Genomic DNA, 20,746 nt, shown 5'->3' on the forward strand with positions numbered 1-20,746 from the left:
GGAAATTTTTACCCCATCGATGTTTCACTTTTGATCATGAGAAATTAATTAAAATCATCGAGAGCGGGATGACGTGCATCCACAGGCAGTGTTTCCGTCCCTTAGCGCCACATCGCTCCCTATTGTTTTCCATGCAAAACCGCCAAGGGATCATGTGCCTGAGCCTGAAATGGCAGCTAATGTCATTAGCGGGTGAACAAACGGGTTATGAAAACGCACAAGGGGAGGAGTGAGAAGGACAGAGAGAGAGAGTACCGTGTGTCCCAGAGGAATTGTTCTAGCACTCTTGAGATATTCATGACTTAATGACAGAACAAGTGTCACTTTTGGAGAGCGTGTTTTCACATGTTCTCTCGGGGGTTGCTGTGCTGGCGTGTTGCGGAGAGATCAGACCGAAGCTAATGACCCTGATGGTAATGAGACAGCATTCGCTCTCTGCAGGTCTCCGCAGACAAACCAGACGAGGCCCCGACCTGTCTTCTTTTTTTTCTTTATCCCCTTGAATTTTCTCTCATTTGCGCAAACCTTTGCTCTCTATCTCTCGTTCTCCACCTTTCTCTCTGGACTTGTCTCCTGCCACGCTCTGGCAGGCTGCCTCTGAACAGACTTCACTGCATGCCAAGCCATTTACAAATGCCTTCACTTTCCAAGCACTATTTTGCCGCTCATCCAACCTGCCATTGCAGGTCATGTTGAGATGAAATCAAAATTGGCCTTGGCATTGGTTTACATAATGATTTTTCATACAAAAAAAGGTCACTTTTCTGTTTTCTGTTTACACTATTTTGTCATACCATAATCATCAGATCATATATACACACACACACACACACGATAAAATGTAATCTTGTAACTTTGTTATCGACAATGTAACTTTCATCAAAATGTAATAATTTGTTCCGTCCCTTGCCTGACTTCCCTTTTCGATATTTCCTCATTTGTTACACTTTGAATGTCCTGTTTAATTCGGAAGCAGGTCACATTAGAGAAGTAAATGTGAATGTTTCAACAGTTGAAGCTTTTCCACTTAAAATTTTAAATTAAATTAAATTTACTCACCAGATTTTTTTCCCCATACAATGAAAGTCAATGGGTTCCTAACAATGTTGTTTTGGACCCCATTGACTGTCATTGTATGGATAAAAACAGTTAAAACATTCTTCAAAATACCCTTTTTTATGTTTCACTGAAGAAAGTAAGTCATACAGGTTTGGAACATCAACATTTCTAATTTTCAAGGGCTGAACTATCCCTATAAGCCTTATACTGGTAGCCAGAAGGTTACTGGTCCGAACCGTGCAAGGAGTGAGTGAAATTGGTCGTATGGAGAGAAATAAAGATTGTCGTTGTGCCTTTTTCCTAAAGGTTGCCCCTTTGTCACACAGGTTTGGGTTGAAGGAGCGAGACCGATTGAGTCAAATCATGGACTTGACACCTTGTGAGGAAAAGCAGGTCACCAAGAACAATGAAGGATCGCTTCGACACCACTGTTCCCTTATCAGCCAGGCTCCACTCACAGCCCTTTAATTCATCACCGACTGTATGAAAAGCCCTATTCCCCTCTGAGACGACGCTCTTATTTCCAATCATCTCTGTGGGTTCGGCCAGATCTGTCATAGTTTAATCTACTTGACCTGAGGTGAATCTTTTGGGTCCGTACTTTCCCCATGGAAACACATTCTACCTTTGCTTCTTTGTGGGATTAGTTGTTCATTTGAATGAAGTATCGACAAGACGAGAGTTCCTGTCACTAGCTCTCAAGGTTTTTTTCCTCTTGAATCTCCTAAGACTTCAAGTCTTGTAGCTATGGCAACTTAATTCAGGAAAACTTTTGAGTATCCTTTTTTTAGGCTGAAAAATAATAGCCATTAAAATAGAAATTTCTCTGCTTATTATGTCCATATGCCATCTTGAGGAGTTGAGATGCTGCTTTCGATCGGTTTCTTGCGGTTCTCTAAATTCCCAGGTGTCTGGAGCTTGTACTTCTGAGTTCCTGTCCCAAATGTCACCCTTAGCCCTTGTGGTCCTTATTTGGTGTTCATAGCATCCTTATGAAACCTAAAGTGTCGAATGGAACACGTGGCCATCGGAAGACCACAAGTGCACACCAAGCATGCCGTTTGGGACACATCCTGTATCTAAGTGTGTCCTCTCAAGTTGTCGGTTTCTCAAAGGTCATCTGGGTTAGTTTCACATCCACTACATGTTCGCTACATTTCCCATGTGTGAAGTGCTGCCTGCATCCACCTATTTCAGTTCCTCAGATTGCTTTTGGATGTCTTGAAGGGTCATGCGTTAGTTGCCGTCGCCCCTTTTTCACTGGTCTGTGAACTGTGTGGCCTTTTTCTTCCATAATAGTGAAGTCTTAAGTTTTCAAAAGAGAAAACTGGCCCAAGGCGTAAAGGGCACCTTCCATCTAGGCACTCACATCACAAATGGATAGGTAAAGAACATCCACTGTCCCCAGGTGAAAAGACAAATATAGCCACCATTCAGCGAGGCTCCACAACCGAAAACCTGCATGGCGGCCTTTAGAGATGTTGAAAATATTAAGTCCATACTAAAATAAAAAAGCAGTAACCTTTTTCTGCAGTATCGGTAATACATAGTATCACTACACCGTTGAGTAAATGCAAACAAGCATTCTGTGCATTAGGCAGCCCACTGTCTATTTATTTTTCTATATATTGCCAAGAAAAGAGATCTTAATTTTTTCGTTTTATTTTGTTAGCCTTTTCTTTAAAAATGCTCGATATATCTGTTGTATCAACCGATAAATGACTTTATAAAGTTATCAATAAATAATGTCTTTGATAACATGCTAGTTTTTGCTGTGATATTTAAATTAGTATCTATAATCTTAAAATCTCACTGGTATCGATGTCAGTGATTTTGGTTTTGTGACAATTGTAGTCGATGTATCCGTAGCTATCGCAAGTGTTCTTTCGAATTAGATCATTAGCATGCCCAATGAATTAGCATTCAACACAGTACTGGCAATTAAAAGAGCAGTGACGACACGCTGACAGACGAGTTAACAGTCTGTCCTGAGGACCAGATGTTGCACGCCCTCGGGAGACCGAAAAATCCTCGAAGAGCCATGACAGAACGGAGCTCCGTGGGCTCTCTGGTTTTTAATGAACTTGGTGACACAGTCTCAACATTTGATGGAAGTTGTGAAACTCGTAATCCAGAAAATGTTTACATTTAGATGGAAGGGATATCATCAGATTTGCATCTTCAAGTGTACACTGCAGTTTTAAACTCAAGTTAGCATACGCCTCGAGCTGTAATCTCTCAGTCAGTCCCAAGCTTTCCATGATTACAGTTTTTTTTTCATCGCCTTTTGCACAAAGTCCTCGGTCTTTTGCAGTTGTTTAGCCGTGGATTGTATATGCATGTGAGGTCTGTTGATTCGGGTGTGTTTTCGCACTGTGACACAGTTAATAACCGGCCGTCAATGCGATCACACACCGCGCTGGCATGCATTATGCATGAACAAGATTAATCTGTCTTGGTGCTTGCGAAGCATAGAGAACACTTCAGCCCTCCTTCCTCGCTCTCTTTTCTCCCCTTCTCTTCCTCCTCTCAGGCACCTTTTATTTTGCTGCTGCAAGGTTGGCTGTTGTGATCAGGCTAATGCTGCAGTTTGTCAATTTCAATTACGGCCCTCTTTGAACTGCGCCGATTCCAGCCAGGGAAGGAATAGAGGAGGTAATATTCCTACTGTCAATCACCTGCGATTTTTCTGCCTCGCCTTTTCCTTCACTTCTTATTTTAACCTCAAGCACTCCGAGGTTCATTGCAGGAAGGTTAAAGTGGTCAGGGGATTTACTTTATCATACAAAAGAGGATTCTCTCTTTGTAGACATATAACGCTATCATCGCAAAGCTACTTTTTTTGTCCTCCTAAAACATTTATAGAAACTAATCTGTAAAAAGGAGTCATCTATATATACCATATATCTGTATCATGTCGGTTATTGGCCGATATTAGTTATTTTTAGGAAATGTGTTATTTTGTATACTGTACATTATAATGTTGTGATGCTTGAATTCAGTTTAGCTTTTAAAATGATTTTCTTTAGTGTGTTTTTTTTTTTTTGGTTAATTTTATAGAATAGAATTTTAGTATCGAACATTTATCGGTTTGTTAGCCATAACATCGGTGTCAGGTAGAGTTTTAATATGGGCGCACCCCTATTTCATAATCATCAGTTTTTCATACAGAACGTGAAATGAATTTATGATTTTGTAATATAAGTTCAACTCAGAATCATTTCTCACAGACTTTCACTGTCTTGAAATCAATGAAAAAAATGTATACTGTACATTGACATGTTATGATGCCTAATTTTATTTGTAGCGTTTAAAACAGTTGATTGTAGATTTCAGTATTTAATTTAAAAAATACATTTATTTTTTAATATTTTTTATTTTTTTGCATCTAAAACAAATATTGACTCAATATAGTATTGAATTTTAATAGAAGTTATCAATTGTCAGCCATAACATGAAATAATTTGTAGAACTTTTTTGATATCTGCAATTATAAGTGAACAAAATTGTGGTATTATTGGCATTTAAGACTTTATTTCCTATTTATGTTGTTATGCAGGTTATTTCATGTTCTATTCAGCTCAACAACAACGGTCAACATCTTTATTTCATCTTCCGCAGCTGAACAGCATGAGATCTTGTAATCGTTTTCCACAGACCCCGGCTTGACCTATAATGTTGCGTATTACAGCATCGTGAGTTGATGGAGCAGATTCGGATCCCCGTAGTAACATCTACAGCTCCACTTGGAGCAGATTCGGCTTTTGATAGTGCATCACGCCACTTGTGTACTCTCTTCTCCTGGTGTCACATCTGAAAAATAGGTCAGCTCGCCCCGGGTGGGGCTCTGGTGACAGCCGCTTTGTTGTCAGACCCGCACAAGATCGGCGCTGACTGGCTTAGAACCCAGTGGGAGGCCCGGCACAAACTTCAGAGGCTCTTTCGCACTGTGTGCCCACCACGGAAAGTTCTAGAGTGACTGAGCGAGCCTGACGGCAGCTTCTCGGAGACAGCGCGCCTGTCTCAGTCACTGTGCCTCCACACCAGCTTGTCATGCTGCATCTCTCAGTCCAGCTTGCACTAATGTTTTTTGCTGTCATCTCGGATTTCAGAGCGACTCGCTCTGTTCTTGCGGGAGACTCTGCTTGGAGCTTTTAGCCCCGGCGTTGCTGTGACCCAACCGACCGACTTTCACCGTTCTAGGACGTGCTGAGGTGCAGTACTGCCTGTCATTTCGGGGCGTTAACAAGATGAGCGGAGGCCCTGTGAGCTTCAGGGTGAAGTGCGCTGTGGAAAGAACACATCTGTTGATGCCCTTTTGTGGTAGCTCATTTGTAGGGCCCAATTCACACAAGGCAGCATGTCAAACTGTACTAAGCATATGTGAAGGAAGCCCCGTTTTTTAGTTCCTCTCGTTTTTATTACTGTGATACTAGGTGCTACCCCATCTTTAATCTTTCCAGAGCTGCTTTTACTTTATATGATAACTTTCATTAATGACATTTATAATGCAGTTGTTTAATTTCGTTTATTTTTTATATGTAGTATAGAATCGTAATATCTATTATATACATTAAAGGGGTGGTATACACCCTTTTCACACGATGTAAAATAAGTCTTTGATGTCCCCAGAGTGTGTACTGTATGCAAATTTTTAGCTTTAACAGATATTTTTATATAGCATGGTAAAATTGTCACTTTGAGGGTGAGCAAAAACGCACCGTTTTTGTGTGTGTCCCTTTAAATGCAAATGAGCTGCTGCTCCCGGCACAGGGGGCGGAGCCACAACAACTTGTGTCCTTAGCTTCGATTACCTCACACAGACATGCACTGAAATGGAGAGACTCGAGAAGTGACAACATGTAGACAACATTTCTGAATGGTTAGTTGATGAATTTATGTAGTTATCTTCTAGTCATTGATTAGAATATTCTCTCTTGATCATCTATAAATCGTGTTCAAGTGGCGAGGTTTATGTACATTTTAGGGTTCGTGATGTCACTAACCCGGGAGGAATGTCGTGTAGTCCCAGCCGTTTGTTGTAGTCCTTAAAAAGCAAACAAACCCAGGATACCCGCGTCCTTCTAATAAACGTCCACCCATGTTGAAGATCCCTCAGATCAATGTCCCTGAAGGTCAGTGGTTTTATCTTTCTTCAGGAGCCTGGAGAAATCTGACTGGCCTTCTGTTATTTGTGACCACACATCAGCCCAAACGTGTCGGGAGGCCGGCAGTGAGTTTACTCAAGCTTTTGCCATGAATGTAATCAGATTGCATCCCTTTGTTTATCCCCTCCCTGGGTCGCTGGTCTGGGCGGTTTTGCTATTGCTGAGCCTCACAGATGTTTAGTGGCCACATTACCATTCGCAGCCTGTATCTCTGGCTTTTTTTATGAATACCATTTGTCACTAACTCGCAGTTTATGAGGCAGCATTTCATTTTCATGCACACTGCGAGAAGCGAGAGTGATGGGGTGAGAGGGAGGGATGCAAAGAGAGGAAGGGAGCAACAGTGAAACAGTCCGCTGAACTCAATCATACACCATGGTGTGATTAACCCCATACTGTGACAAAATTACAGCTTTGAGTCTTTTTGTTGCTGTTGCAAAACACACCAAAATAGCACTCGCTGTAAAAATGCAGTTTTATATATTCTCCTCTAAAGGTCATTGCTGAGCAAAGGTCAAAGGTCTTTGATGAATAGAAAGTTCTATTTCATTTATTTGAAATGGAATCTTTTGGAACATCATAAATGTCTTTACTGTAACTTTTGATCAATTTAATGCATCCTTGCTGAATAAAAGTATTGATTTATTTTACCCCCCCCCCCCCAAAACTTTTGAACGGTAGTGTATAATGTTACAAAAGCTTTCCATTTCAGATAAGTGCTGTTCTTTTGAACTTTCTATTCATCAAAGAATCCTGATTTTTTTTATTTTTTTTTATTCCTTTTTTCTTTACATAACTATTTCCAACATTGATAATAATAATAATAAATTTTTAAATCATCATATTAGAATGATTTCTGAAGGATCATGTGACACTGAAGACTGGAGTAATGATGCTGAAAATTCAGCTTTGCATTACAGGAATAAATTACATTTTAAAATATATTAAAATAGAAAAAAGTTATTTTAAATTGTAATAATATTTCACAGTATTACTGTGTTTTTGTTGTATTTTTAATCAAATAAATGCAGCCTTGGTGAGCATAAGAGACATATTTTAAAAACATAAAAAATCGTACATATACTGTATGGTTCTGTTTGTGCTTGTTATTGATTATCCGTCAAGAAAAAAGCATAATGTTACCACTTTCCACATATGCTGTGGAAACCTTCATTGGAAATGGCCTTTATGACCTCGTTTTTCCTCTGCATAAACGTAAACTGATGAAGTAAGTTACACAAATGGGTGTGCTGTGCTCTGTACTGTCATCAAGAATTTATCTGGATCATGTATATGGAGAAATGGCAGAAAGAAGGATGCATTATTCATAGCATGCATGTTGAAGAGAAAAGGGAAGGTAACATTAATCAGGATGTACAAGAGTAAGTTAACTTCAGCTGTTGATACAGACGGATTAAAGACCCATATAGATGCAAATAAGACCCATACTTATAAGATTCACCTTATTTAAAAGATTTGCTACATCCGTCAGGCTTTATTCTGCCCACCCTGTAACAAACTCTCAGACACAGTGTAAACAGGTGAGGGGAGGTGGAAACCTGTCCTTCCCTCTCTCGCATTAGTTGACTAATGATGCCTTTAATTAGCCCTGACACACGCTGTTAATGGAATGGACCTTATTACAACTCAGCCTGTCAGAGACATTTCCGCAGTCACCGTCTGATGTTGCCACGGCGTGAATTCCACCGATCTGTTCACTCAAGAGTTGATAGGAAGGACAACTGATTAATATTCTGCCTGTTTAGCCGGTTTCTGACAGGCTTATGTAGCACAACTACATTTCCCATAATTCTACATGGCAAAACCCATGCTGAAGTCAGTTTGGTCCAGAGTAGATGCTTTTAAGTGTCTCTCTTGGCTCTGGTCCTGAGTTTTATCCCTGCTTTGCTTGTCAGAGTCTGCTCATGTTCTCCATCATTTGACTGGAACGCCGTCCGCATTTGACTTGTTAATTCGATTTGTGTCCCGCTTTGAAGAGTGTGCTGTGCTGAGTAAGACACTTTCCTGCGCTTCTTAATCTATCTCAAGTCTGTAAACGCTTCACACAAGGTTATTTCTTCACTCAAGGAATCTTCTTTGTGTCTTCTTGACAAAATACATGTCGTACGTGCTACTTCACTGTCCTCAGTCAAGCTCAACCTTGTTTGTATTGGAGCTTAAAGGAACATGGATGGAGATCAAAGACTGTAGAGAAAATGACCATCACATTGTTAGTAATTGAGCTTTTCCAGTGCAGGCTGCATGTGTGATAGTACCTCATCTGTACTGTTATCTGCACACTTATCTGGTTCGGATCACACACTTGTTTCCCTATTTGCTGTTGTATCTGTCAAAATAAAAAAATCCACAAAAAGTCTAGAATCTGACTTGGGTTATTTTCCAAAAATAACTATAAAATTGCATTTCATTTATTGTGGGGCATTTTTGTTGTTGTTGTTAAATAACCATGACTAATTAAATATTAGTAATACATAAAATATTGTTATAATACAGTAGTGTTTTATTAAAACTATTATTTATAAAATAATGATAAACAGTAAGTAAAAAATAATAAATAAAACCATGCAAAATGATTATGATTATTATTAAATGTTTATTTAAATAAGTTTAACTAATAATTAATAATACTTAAATTACAATAAAACATTTTTATTATACAACCATTTGATTTATATATTTATTAAAATAATAAAATATAATTCATAAACACAAATATAATACAAAATCATTATTATTATTATTATTATTATACATCAGTTTTAATTTTGAATTAAATGTTTTAATGTATAACTAATTAATAATAATAATAATAATAATACAGTAGTAAAAATGTATAATAGAATTACTAATATTACTAAATACTTTATTCATTTATTGATACAAAACATTATAAATGATAATTAAATAATAATAATACATTTGTAATACAAATATTTATATCAAAATAATAACAAAATAGTATTTATGTATTAATGAAATAATCATAAATAATTGAATAATAATAAATGAATACAATAAAAAGTTAAATAAGTTATATTGTTATGTGTTATAAGTTATATAATAATAATCAAAATAATTATAAAAGAATAAATAAATAAAATAATACAAAATATTTTTTGATCAAATAAAAAGGCTCCCAAAAATGCCTGATTGTAACTGTTTTTTGGACCCACAGGACTCTGCCCAGGAAGGCGTCATCACCAGAGACATCCATCGCACCTTCCCTGCTCACGACTACTTCAAAGACTCGGGAGGCGATGGCCAAGATTCTCTATACAAGATCTGCAAGGTGAGGTGAAAGCTGCACATCCTCCAGGCATGACTCACTCCTGCCGTCTGCTAACAAGCATCACGACACGCTGCAACATCTCTTTCCACTGACCTTTTGTTTTGCTGTAACGGCCTTGGTAGATATCCAACCACATGTGCTGTACTCGCCTCCATGCAAATCTGAGATGGGTGAAACCTATCCAAAATGCTAGTTTACACATCATAGATCTGTTATTATATTTAGAAGTGAAGCTGGAACTAATGCAGTTATCTAACAAGCAATTATCCAGCAAACATCTATGTCTACATACTGTAATTAAACAGATGGTTACGGCTCTAGAATCTGAATGAATGAGCCACGTAAGAAGCGTTTTAAAACGTTGACACCTTTGACCAGAAATTCGATATAGTGCATCAAGTGACGTTGCTTGACAATCATAATTCAATAATGAACTATACTTCTTGCCAGAATAATAATTAAAAATATAAATTAATGTATATTAAATGATGTATCATAGAAAAACAGGAGAAAAGCGTTGAGTGGAGGAGAAAAGGAGTGTAGTTGTCCTGTTCTCTGTCAAATCTCTTTTGTGAGGAGTCTTGAGAGGTTCTCCATCAGCTGATTGGTACCGACAGATTAAAAGGCTCCTAAATTGTGCAAAAGACCTTCAATCCAGCTAATCCTGGCAGCGGCATATGTTGCCAAGAAAGTTTATCTGTTTCCAGTCATTTACATATGACGAAGCAGAATTATAACTGTGATTTAAAGACAGCATGAAGCAGCATTTACAACAGTTGCAACTTTAAATTGAATTTTTTATTCATTTAAAAATATTTAATGCTAATTAATGTAGGGCAGAACCAGATGTTACACATCTAACATACAGTTTTTTTGTTTTGTTTTTAAGTATTTTTTTATATACATATTTAAATAACATACTTTTTAAAATTATATTATTTTGTGTTATTATTGATAACCTCAAAAATGTTTCAGAATATTAAGTAATAGCATTACATAAAATAAAATAAAAAAACAGACAAACAAGACTTTTATTCCTTGATATTAGTTTCAGAAAGCTTTGTTTCTGTGCACAATATCTTAACTGATGTTTTTTCCACAGGCTTACTCTGTGTATGATGAGGAGATTGGTTATTGCCAAGGTCAATCATTTTTGGCCGCCGTATTACTTTTACATGTAAGTATTTACCCCGAATTGACCTCAAATAATCTGTTGAGTTTTTTTTTTACAACTGGTTTTGTTTTGTTGTTTTGTTTTATTTTTATTTTTGTGTTTTTGTTTGTTTTTATTTTATTTTTTGTTTTTGTTTTCTGTGTTTTTGTTTTGGGTTTTTTGTTGTGCGTTTTGTTTTTGTTTTGTTGTGTTTTTGTTTTATTTTTGTGTTTTTGTTTGTTTTTATTTTATTTTTTGTTTTTGTTTTGTTTTCTTTGTTTTTGTTTTGTTTTTTGTTGTGTTTTTGTTTTGTTTTATTAATTCTTTCATTTCGTTTTATTTGAAAGTATTTTATTCATTTTATTTATCATTAAAAATTTAGTTTATGTATTTATATTTGTTTTTAATTGTTCTTTTTTTGAGACACTAACCTGAAAAATACTGTCACATTTAAAAATCTGTACAGAAGTATATTCCTTTTTCTTACTGGGCATTATGTAAATATCCTTTTAGGTCAGTTTTATCTTTAAGCTCAACTCCTTTGGCAAATCAACAATTTAAACAGTGTTTTTGAGACAGAGTTCACTACATTTTTTACATGTTCATTACTAGCTACAGTAGCTAGCTAAATAATAACTAATAATAGTGTAAATAAAAACCTTCCTCATTGTGCTTTATCTTTGACTTTTTGAGGACCTACATTAATAATAGGCAGAGAGCAACAGGAAGCGGTGGGAAGGACATTGATGAAACGGTTAATCCCATATTTAATTAAAGTGAGGGCTGAATAAGATGCCGTTTTTTGTTTCTCTGCGACAGCGGCCCGTATGAGGCTTGATATTAGAGTGCGTTTGGGGATTTCTATAATATAGTGTAAGTGTCTTTCTCGTGGCCTTGCCCAGGAAGCTCAGGAGCTGTCAGGAATATTAATGACAGAGCCCGTATACCTGCAGGAGCCCATTGAGCTCAGGACACACACGCTGTCTGTGTGATTTAATACCCAGCTCTCTGTCTGTCTCACTCTCCGTCTCACAAACACAAACAAACTCTGATTTCATCACTGTAGACACTTGCAAGCTGACACATTTAAACATCATGGGTTGGTTGTGTTTATCACAGCACATTCGTGCAGAAATCATTAGCATTTGAAATCATCTAAAAATATTGTGCCGATATCGTTCACTTTTTCTCCTTAGATGCCCGAGGAGCAAGCTTTCTGCGTGCTGGTGAAGATCATGTACAACTATGGTCTCCGAGAGCTCTACAAAAACAACTTTGAAGATCTTCACTGCAAGTTCTACCAGCTGGAGCGTCTGCTGCAGGTTTGGCCTTTGAGTGTTAGTTGAGAGATTGTGTGACACACAGACTCATTCAGCTCTCATGAGCGCCTCGAGTGCAAAAGCGGTGGCCCTCGTGTAAGCTATTAGACCCAATGCGCTGGAAAATGGGTTTTAATTTTGTGCTGAAATGCAATTAGGCCTGAAGTAGCCTCTTTCGGCGCTAAACCCAACCTGGTTAGTATCGACTAGCTCTGCTACTGCAAGAGCGTTAGCATCGATCATGTAAAACGTGACCATACGTGCCACCCTCTGGAAGAATCTCTTCCTCTGTTGTCATTTACTTTGCATGTGTTAACACAACGCTCCCACCTCTCTGATCTGACAATGCAATTTACCCCAGAAAAATATTCAGTCTTCCCGCTCCGGAAGATCCTATCCAGCTCCTATCTCTCTTTTTGAGATGCTAATTTAAGATGTGCCTTTGTAGATGTCGGTTACGTCTTTGATTTATTCTCTGCTTGGTCTCTGTATACATAGAGCAACACGCTTTTTTGAGGCAAGCTTCACTGTTGCCATTTCTCATTCCTAGGGTTATTGATCTAAACAAACCCCTAACTTTGGCATGTATTTTCCTGCTATAGACTGAATGGAACCTCAAATTATATATATATATATTATCTGTTATCTATATATATATATTATATATATTATCTAATATATATATATATATTATATATATATATATAGTTTTATCTGTTTGTCTCTTGTTCTAGCTATCGTTTGTCTGTCTGTCTGTCTGTCATACATTTATCTGTCTATCTTGTTGTTCTATCTATCTGTCTGTCTATATATCTGTCATTTTATCGCTTTATCTGTCCATTTTCTATCATTTTGTTGTCTGTCTATTTACATATCTGTCTATTGTTCTATATTTAGCATTCTATAATTTGTTTCTATTATTCTTCTATTATAGTTTCTATTATAGTTTTTCATTTATTTTTAGACATTTGTTTTGGTTTTAAGTTTTTTTTTTTTTTTTTTTTTGAGGCAGGGAAATGACTTTTTAAAGAGATTCAGAAGTGATTCAAACATTTATCGATTTGATTATCTTAGGTATCTTAGGAAAGAAAAAGAATGCTCCCTCAGTGTTGGGTTTTCCCATTGTTACTTCATTTTTATGTTCCTTCATTGTCCCCTCAGGAAAACAATGAACATTTTCAGTATTGATACTCCTGATAACCTCAGAAATAGTCACTTGTTCTGGTTTAAAAACAGAAAACAAACACAGAGTTCAAAGCACGTGTAAGTCTTTGATTTAGATGCTGTTTGTGTAAGGTGCTTTATTTCTGCACTCGTGTACTGTAATTCAGTCTTACACTCCTGAAATAAATGCTTTAAAGGTGCATTGTGTAATATTTAGGAGGATCTGTAGACAGAAACCGTTTCGTCACTATGTTGTTCTTTGTGGAAAGAAGCTAGCTAAAGTCAGCGAATACAACACTGACACAATGATGAACAACTAGCAGTAATATTCGCAATAACATCGTTTTACCGAATAATTAAGTAAACCTAATTTCTTAATTTATCTTTGTAAAGAAACCTTGTTTAACTGGCTACTCTCTGCTGTCTCAGACGACGACATCTTTTCCTGTCGGCCACCGTAACTTCTGTTGGTTGCAATTCACAACCTCACCACTAGATGCAGCTAAATATTACACAGTGCACCTTTAAAAGCTGGTGGAAAGAAAAGGGTCAGTCTGTCTGACATTCTATATATCGTTTTATCTGTTTGTCTCTTGTTCTAGCTATCGTTTGTCTGTCTGTCTGTCTGTCATACATTTATCTGTCTATCTTGTTGTTCTATCTATCTGTCTGTCTATATATCTGTCATTTTATCGCTTTATCTGTCCATTTTCTATCATTTTGTTGTCTGTCTATTTACATATCTGTCTATTGTTCTATATTTAGCATTCTATAATTTGTTTCTATTATTCTTTCTATTGTTTGTTTTTCCTCTTGTTTTGACACACTTCCAAGCTCCACCCCCTTTGCTTCAAAAAATAAATACAATTACTTTGTCATCCTAATAAAAACATGCTTGTTAATTTCCCTTGCGCTAACCATTCCTGTTTCTCTACTTCCTCTTTCCAGGAGCAGTTGCCGGACCTTTGGTCTCGCTTCCAGGACCTGAACCTGGAGGCCCATATGTACGCGTCCCAGTGGTTCTTAACACTGTTTACCGCCAAGTTCCCTCTCTGCATGGTCTTCCATATCACCGACCTGCTCCTGTGCGAGGTGATAAATCTTTTTCCAGTCACATAATTACAGCAACCATGTCCTAACCAAGTCATTTAACCAATAAGATGTCACTGTGAGTTAGACTAACTAATGCAACACAACATAAATAGAAATCGAGCCACCGACATTGGGTCTCTTTCTCTAACCATCTCTATTCTACACTTTAGTGGGTATTTTTGGTACATTTGGACATAATACACATTTTACATACTATATATATTAGGGAAGTGGGCATATTTAGATGCAGGACTGGATTCATTAACAATAAAATTCAATTCAATTCAAATTTATTTGTATAGCACTTTTTTTCACAATACATATTGTTTCAAAGCAGCTTTAATGAAAATGAGAGTGAGAACAAATTGATATGTGTTCGTACCCGTTATACGCACCTGTTGTGAATCTACCGGAATTTTTGTCCTAGTAAGCAACTTGTACGATTATTAGTAAATGAGACCGAATGTTTCGTTTGTACATTGCTTGTCACGTTCATGTCTGGTCAGGGCAAAAGCATAACATTTGGATACTGCACTGGTTTATCGCAGGACTTAGGTGCACAAGTTTCATGATTTAATACAATTAGTCATTTTTAATGTTACACTGTAAAAAATATTGTTGGTTTAACTTAAAAAAGTAAGCAACCTACCATAACATTTTTGAGTTCATTGAAATAAAAAATTTGAGTTAATGTAATAAAGGAGATTGGTTTAATCAACAGGAACTCAGAATATGATGTTATCTGAACCACATTAACTATCTAAGTTGATTTGACAAAAGAAAAAATGTTGTGATAACAAATCATGAAAATATTATTTTACTGTGTAGTTTCTAAATATACTGTGTATTGTTCATTGTTATTTTATGTTTGTTCATTTTTCATTAATCAATCTATACAACTTAAAATGTTAAAAATGTGATATATGTAGAAATTAAGATAAACCTAGATTAATGAATGCTATGAATTTATTACTTTCTTAGGTCATAATTATAATGCTATATATATAAGGCCTAATGCTAAACCGAGAAATTAATCAAATCAGGGAAATGTAATAAAAACCTGTAAAAAGTAATTGAAATTCATCTAGTTATGCTCAAGTGTAAATTATGTAATTGGCTAGAAATTGCTCTTTGTGCATGTGATTTCTTCAAAATTATTATAAAAAAAAAATCTTATTCTAATTATGAATGACAGGAAAAGTTATGAAAATGAATCAAATCTGTAAAGTATGCTCAGATTTAAAATACTGGCTTCTTTGTGATTAATTATTATAGCAGTTACTTGTATTATCTATACAATTTTAATAGCTAAAAATTTAAGAGTATATGTGGAAATTTACAATAACCTAGATTTATGAATGCTGTTAAAGATAAACTGTTAACGGATTCTGTCTAAATAAATAGTGTAGTTGTGTTGGGTTTTGAATAGCACATGCAATTGATGGAAAGTTCAGTAGTTTCTAAACTTCTTGAACTCCGTTAGATTTCCCAAAGCAAGCATCTTTGACTTCTTAGAAATGGGCTTTGTGTCTTTCCAAAAGTAACGCTTCGACCTTTCTGCTCCTCTGAGAGCTTTTCCTTTTATTTTTTTTTCCCATCGCTTTTCTCCCCTTTTCCTTTCATTCAGCGTCTGTGGTAGCCCGAGGCAAGACAATTAAAAGTTTCCTCAGCCTGTCTCAGTCAATGAATCGCATGATGAGAATCTGTTAGATGCTTGTGAGACACCTCTCTCTCTCTTCTTATCCATCTATCAGTTCATCTCTAATTCATTTAATGTTCTGCCTTCTTTTGAGGCTCTGCCTTTACTTTTGAGTAACTTGTTCTAAATGTATGCAATCTTTCCCTAATCATATTTACATTTCAGTTTATTTGTATTCCGTTTTGTCCCAAAATACTAATCCAAAGAAAATCGTTCACTGATCGTCTAATGCTATCGCACACAAAACCGGAAAGCTCTTTCTCACTTTGGTAAGCTCTAATCTGATTGGCTGCCTTTCAATATCTCCTGGGACCAAGGACTCACAGGATTTGTTATCAGTCCATTTTGGAAACAAAGTCAGGTTGACTCAGCGAGTATTATTTAGAATTATATAACAATTGGACTCTCTAAAATTTGTAAGGTTACATGCATAAAATGTTTGAAAGATAACTTTTTAAACTAGTTAACTAGATATCTGTAAGTAGGTCTTATATTTAAATGTATATATGTGGTGGTGGTGTTGTTTATTTATTCTTATTTTTAACCTGAGACACTTTCATTCACGATTCACCTTAACAGGTTAAAATGCACACTCATCTGTTTCACACTTTCTAGGAATCTCTCATTTAGTTTATTCACTATGTGTTCACTAAGACAATATTAAAATGAATGGATTAGGTTCACTTTGAGATTCAAAAAAACATATGCAGACATAACAAAATTATACATTGAGGTCTTAAGAAGCGACCTCTTATATGTCAAACGACCATGAGCCCTTTAAGTAAGAGACTTCTTTCAGTAGCGTCACAAATCTTACCGACCCCAAACTAAAATAAATAAATTCTACAAACAAACAAAGACTATTCTCAAAAGTTACTGAAATTAATTACTGCAATTTTGTAACATTCTATAGTGGCTCTTCAAGTTGATGAAGGATGACATGCTCAGGTTGCTTTGCATGATTTCCTGTAAATGTAAATACAGGTTGTTTGGCTATATTGATTATAACAATCAATTGTAGTACGTCGACTTGACTTTTCTGTTAATTGTCATGCCGTTATTTGAATTCATCCATATTTGTTCACATTATTATATGTTTTTTAGGTCACACTTTAGATTAGGGTCCAAAAACTATGAATTTTGCCTCAATAAACTCCTAATTAATAGTAAGTAAGGTTGTTAAGTATAGGTAGGGAAGGATTAAGGATGTAGAATATGCAGAATAAGTTATTAATATGTGCTTTATAAGTACTAATAAACAGCCAATATCCTAGTAATATGCATGCTAATAAGCAACTAGTTATAAGTAAGAATTGGACCCTAAACTAAAGTGTTACCATTTTGTATTATTATATTATATATATTAAAATATGTATATATTTATTTAATTTTTCCACTTTTTAATTATTATTTTTAACTTTAATTTCCTTTTAATGTAAATACTGATAGTTTTGCTAGTATCGATTATAACAAGCAATTGTAGTATATCAACTTGGCTTTTAAAATCATATTTCTTGCATAACCAAAAGAGTACAGTTCCAAAGCCAAAGAGAAAAGTCTGATCCCTCCCTCAACAAACACACACAATTATCCCCCCTGCAATTTCCATTTAGCCCCCTAGCGCCATCTAGAGCCTGTCGGGAAGAGATACTTTCTGCCTCTGTTATTAATAGAGAACATGGGATATTTTTAGCTCTGTGTTGCCATGTGAACGGGTCCTCTAAGCGATGCTCGAGACGGGTGTTTCCATGCGGAGCTGACTTCAGCATTGCTTCTCCGCTCGCTACTGCGATGCCACCTGCTCCCCTCTGACACACACACACACACACACACAGCACGTCCTTCACTGTGCCTGTGCACATCAACCTGCCTGTCAGTCCACCTGAGCGTGTGCGAGCGAGATTGTTTGCCTCTTCCTTCAGCTCCTGTCACTCCCACACATTTGAGCTCTTTGTATGATTCGAGCTATTTTAGGAAATGCAAATGCGTTCGACATCGCACTTCCCATTGCTAGTAGAGCGCAAAGACAGCATTTCAGCCCTTCCGAAACCATTTATTCCAAACTGTATCGTCTTTATTACAATAAAACGCCCTTTGCATGTGGCCCGTTTTGTAGTTCCAGGCAGTTTGATGTTCAAATAAATTCTTCTGTGTGTGTGTTTTTGTGCGTGTAATTTTTTTTTTCAATGTCTTTACAGGGGTTGAACATCATCTTCAATGTGGCGCTGGCTCTTCTGAAGGTACTGCACATCACTACGCTTACATTTCCTTGTTTTAAATTGTTTGGAAAAGTGAGGGAAAGTAATAAAATCGGTAAAAAGTAATGCAAATGTGTCTAGTTATGCTTGGGTTTAAAATATTTTATTGGTTAGAAATTGCTTTTTGTGAGTAGTCTTCTTTAACATTATTACTGTTATATTTTTTAAAAACTTTAATTCTAATTATGAAAAACTGGAAAGCTTATGTAAATTAATAAAATCCATAAAAGGTGAGGCTAGTTTAAGATTTAAACTATTAGCTACAAATTGTTCTTTGTGAGCAGTGTTATCTTAGTTTGTGTGCTTTTATCATTTTTATTAGTTTATATATAGCTTTAATTTCAGATAGTTGCCAAGGTGACATTTCTAATGTTCATTTAACAATAACAACACTGTTTGTGAGTGCAATATTTTTTTTATCCTAATAATGAGTCTTAGAAATTCAGTGTTTAAGAAGTGTGGGAAACCTGGTTGAAGAATTGATGCTTTTAGTTTAATATACAGCGGGAATAAAAACATATTGAGTGTGTCTCCCTCTGCCGGTCAGAAGAAATAATTGCCTTGATTTTTTTTTAAACCCAAATGTTTGCTGTTCACAGACCTATACATGCGAGACTAAAATGATCAAGTAGTTTCTTTCTGATATCTTAGGTTTTGCTATGAGTAATATTACTGAAACACTTCATATATCATAATATAATACCATAATCATATATGTAATCATATGAATCACAGTCGATATATATCAAATATATTATGATAGTATTTTCATTACTGTAATCAAGTAATCAAATGTTTCTGGGTCCATTTATTAAGTTAAATGCATATATACAGTGCTGGGTAGATTACTTACAAATTGTAGTCGGTTAATGATTATAAATGACATGACAAAATTTTTCAGTTAGTAACGTAATCCATTACATTACACATTTCAGGTAATATAATCAGACTACTTTTTGATTACTTTTAGATTACTTTTGACCTAACTTGTTTATCACGTTGATTTGAATAGGATAATCTTAAACCATATTGATATAAAAATACAAAGAGAAAGAAAATATACCTGCATTTCATGTAATTATGGGAATTTGTGTGCAATTCCACAAATCCTGAAGATATTCTTAACGTATATAAGCAGTAGGCGTTTTTACGAAGGAAAATTGAAACGATAAAAAAGTAGAAATAAGGAGAAACAATGAATTATAAATAGTTTACTGCCATTGTGAGAATAACATGTAATCATGTAATCAATAAAAAAGTAACTGTAGTCTGATTACTGAGTATTTTAAAACATAATATAAAAAATATTATATTTATATATATATACATACACACACACACACTTAATTATATATACATATAATAAATAACTTAATAACATATGCATTATATATATATATATATATATATATGTATATATATATATTCTTTTTTTATTTGTATTAATATAATACAAAAACAACACATGAAAACAGATTAAGAAATGCTGTGTGAACAGGAAATAACCTCAGTTTATCACTTATCATGCAGTCTTTTCTAACTGCCATTTTTCCTTTCATACGATACATTGGCTCGTTCTCGCAACATAAAAACAAATTTGATCCGAACCGCATGGCTGCTGTCGGAGTGATCTATGCGTGCATTTGGTTTTGTTGTTGTGGCATTATTGATCATCAGCGACACTATGGATGACACAGTATGCAGCTGTGGGTCATTAGCCCAGTAATGCCACTATGGCTCTCTTGCTACAGCACTATTTGTGGTGCATTAGTACTCTGTAGTATGGTGCTTTTTAGAGATTTACAAGCAAAGCTCACTCAAAATTGATCACATTTGGATGGTAAAACAGAGTGCGTTATGCTTTTTGGAACAAAATCCACTTAAAAACTACAAATATTTCATAGTCTCTTATAGTGGTTGTGAATAAAGTGTATATTCAATTTCCACTGCGATTTAAAGGGCGGTGTGCCATTATCGGTTGGCCAATACTGTCTGCTGCAAAGCTTTTTAACGGTGTTCTCAGCACAAATACATTAGCTTCATCCACAAAGCCACACCTTTGTGTAAGCTGCACTGACAGAATGACAAATGGAGCTATTGCCAGAGCGGGCTGCGCTGCCCTGAATGTGTCTGAGCCAACCTATAGAGGAGACGAGGATATATCCGCTGATTTAATGTTGAGAAATAGACTCCACTGCCCTGTTCTGTAATTACAGCAGATGTGAGAACCAGAATAGGATTCTCTGGTTTCTTTTTAAGGCTCTTTAAAATCCATGTGTTCATTAAAGAGGGACTCTGAGAATATATGTAATTAATCATCAAATCTTATGGTACTCGAATTACACAAACCTGATGATATAATTAGCCATGACAAATGTTCTCTCATGTCATTGTTTATATCATCGCAAAATATAAAAAGTTATCACCCAGTTCTAATCTAAATGTGACTTCAAGGCGTGAAGATATTAAGATACTATAACACGTCATGATTTTCTGCATACAGTCTGCATTACACATACAGTGT

General features: G+C 35.8%; 1 protein-coding gene across 2 annotated transcripts in view; it reads left to right on the top strand.

Annotated features, from left to right (window-relative positions):
* rabgap1l (RAB GTPase activating protein 1-like) overlaps nt 1–20,746 on the top strand; it is a gene marked incomplete at its 5' end in the record, with an annotated part of 80,878 nt that overhangs the window by 40,079 nt on the left and 20,053 nt on the right. For both annotated transcript variants that reach the window (XM_081385334.1, XM_081385335.1), the window contains 5 exons: nt 9,424–9,537; nt 10,640–10,714; nt 11,887–12,012; nt 14,122–14,265; nt 18,163–18,204. In XM_081385334.1, coding sequence (XP_081241460.1) covers nt 9,424–9,537; nt 10,640–10,714; nt 11,887–12,012; nt 14,122–14,265; nt 18,163–18,204 — 501 coding nt within the window. The remainder of the gene's footprint in view (nt 1–9,423; nt 9,538–10,639; nt 10,715–11,886; nt 12,013–14,121; nt 14,266–18,162; nt 18,205–20,746) is intronic.

The sequence above is a fragment of the Scardinius erythrophthalmus genome, assembly GCF_964197995.2.
Source record: "Scardinius erythrophthalmus genome assembly, chromosome: 14".
NCBI lineage: Eukaryota > Metazoa > Chordata > Actinopteri > Cypriniformes > Leuciscidae > Scardinius > Scardinius erythrophthalmus.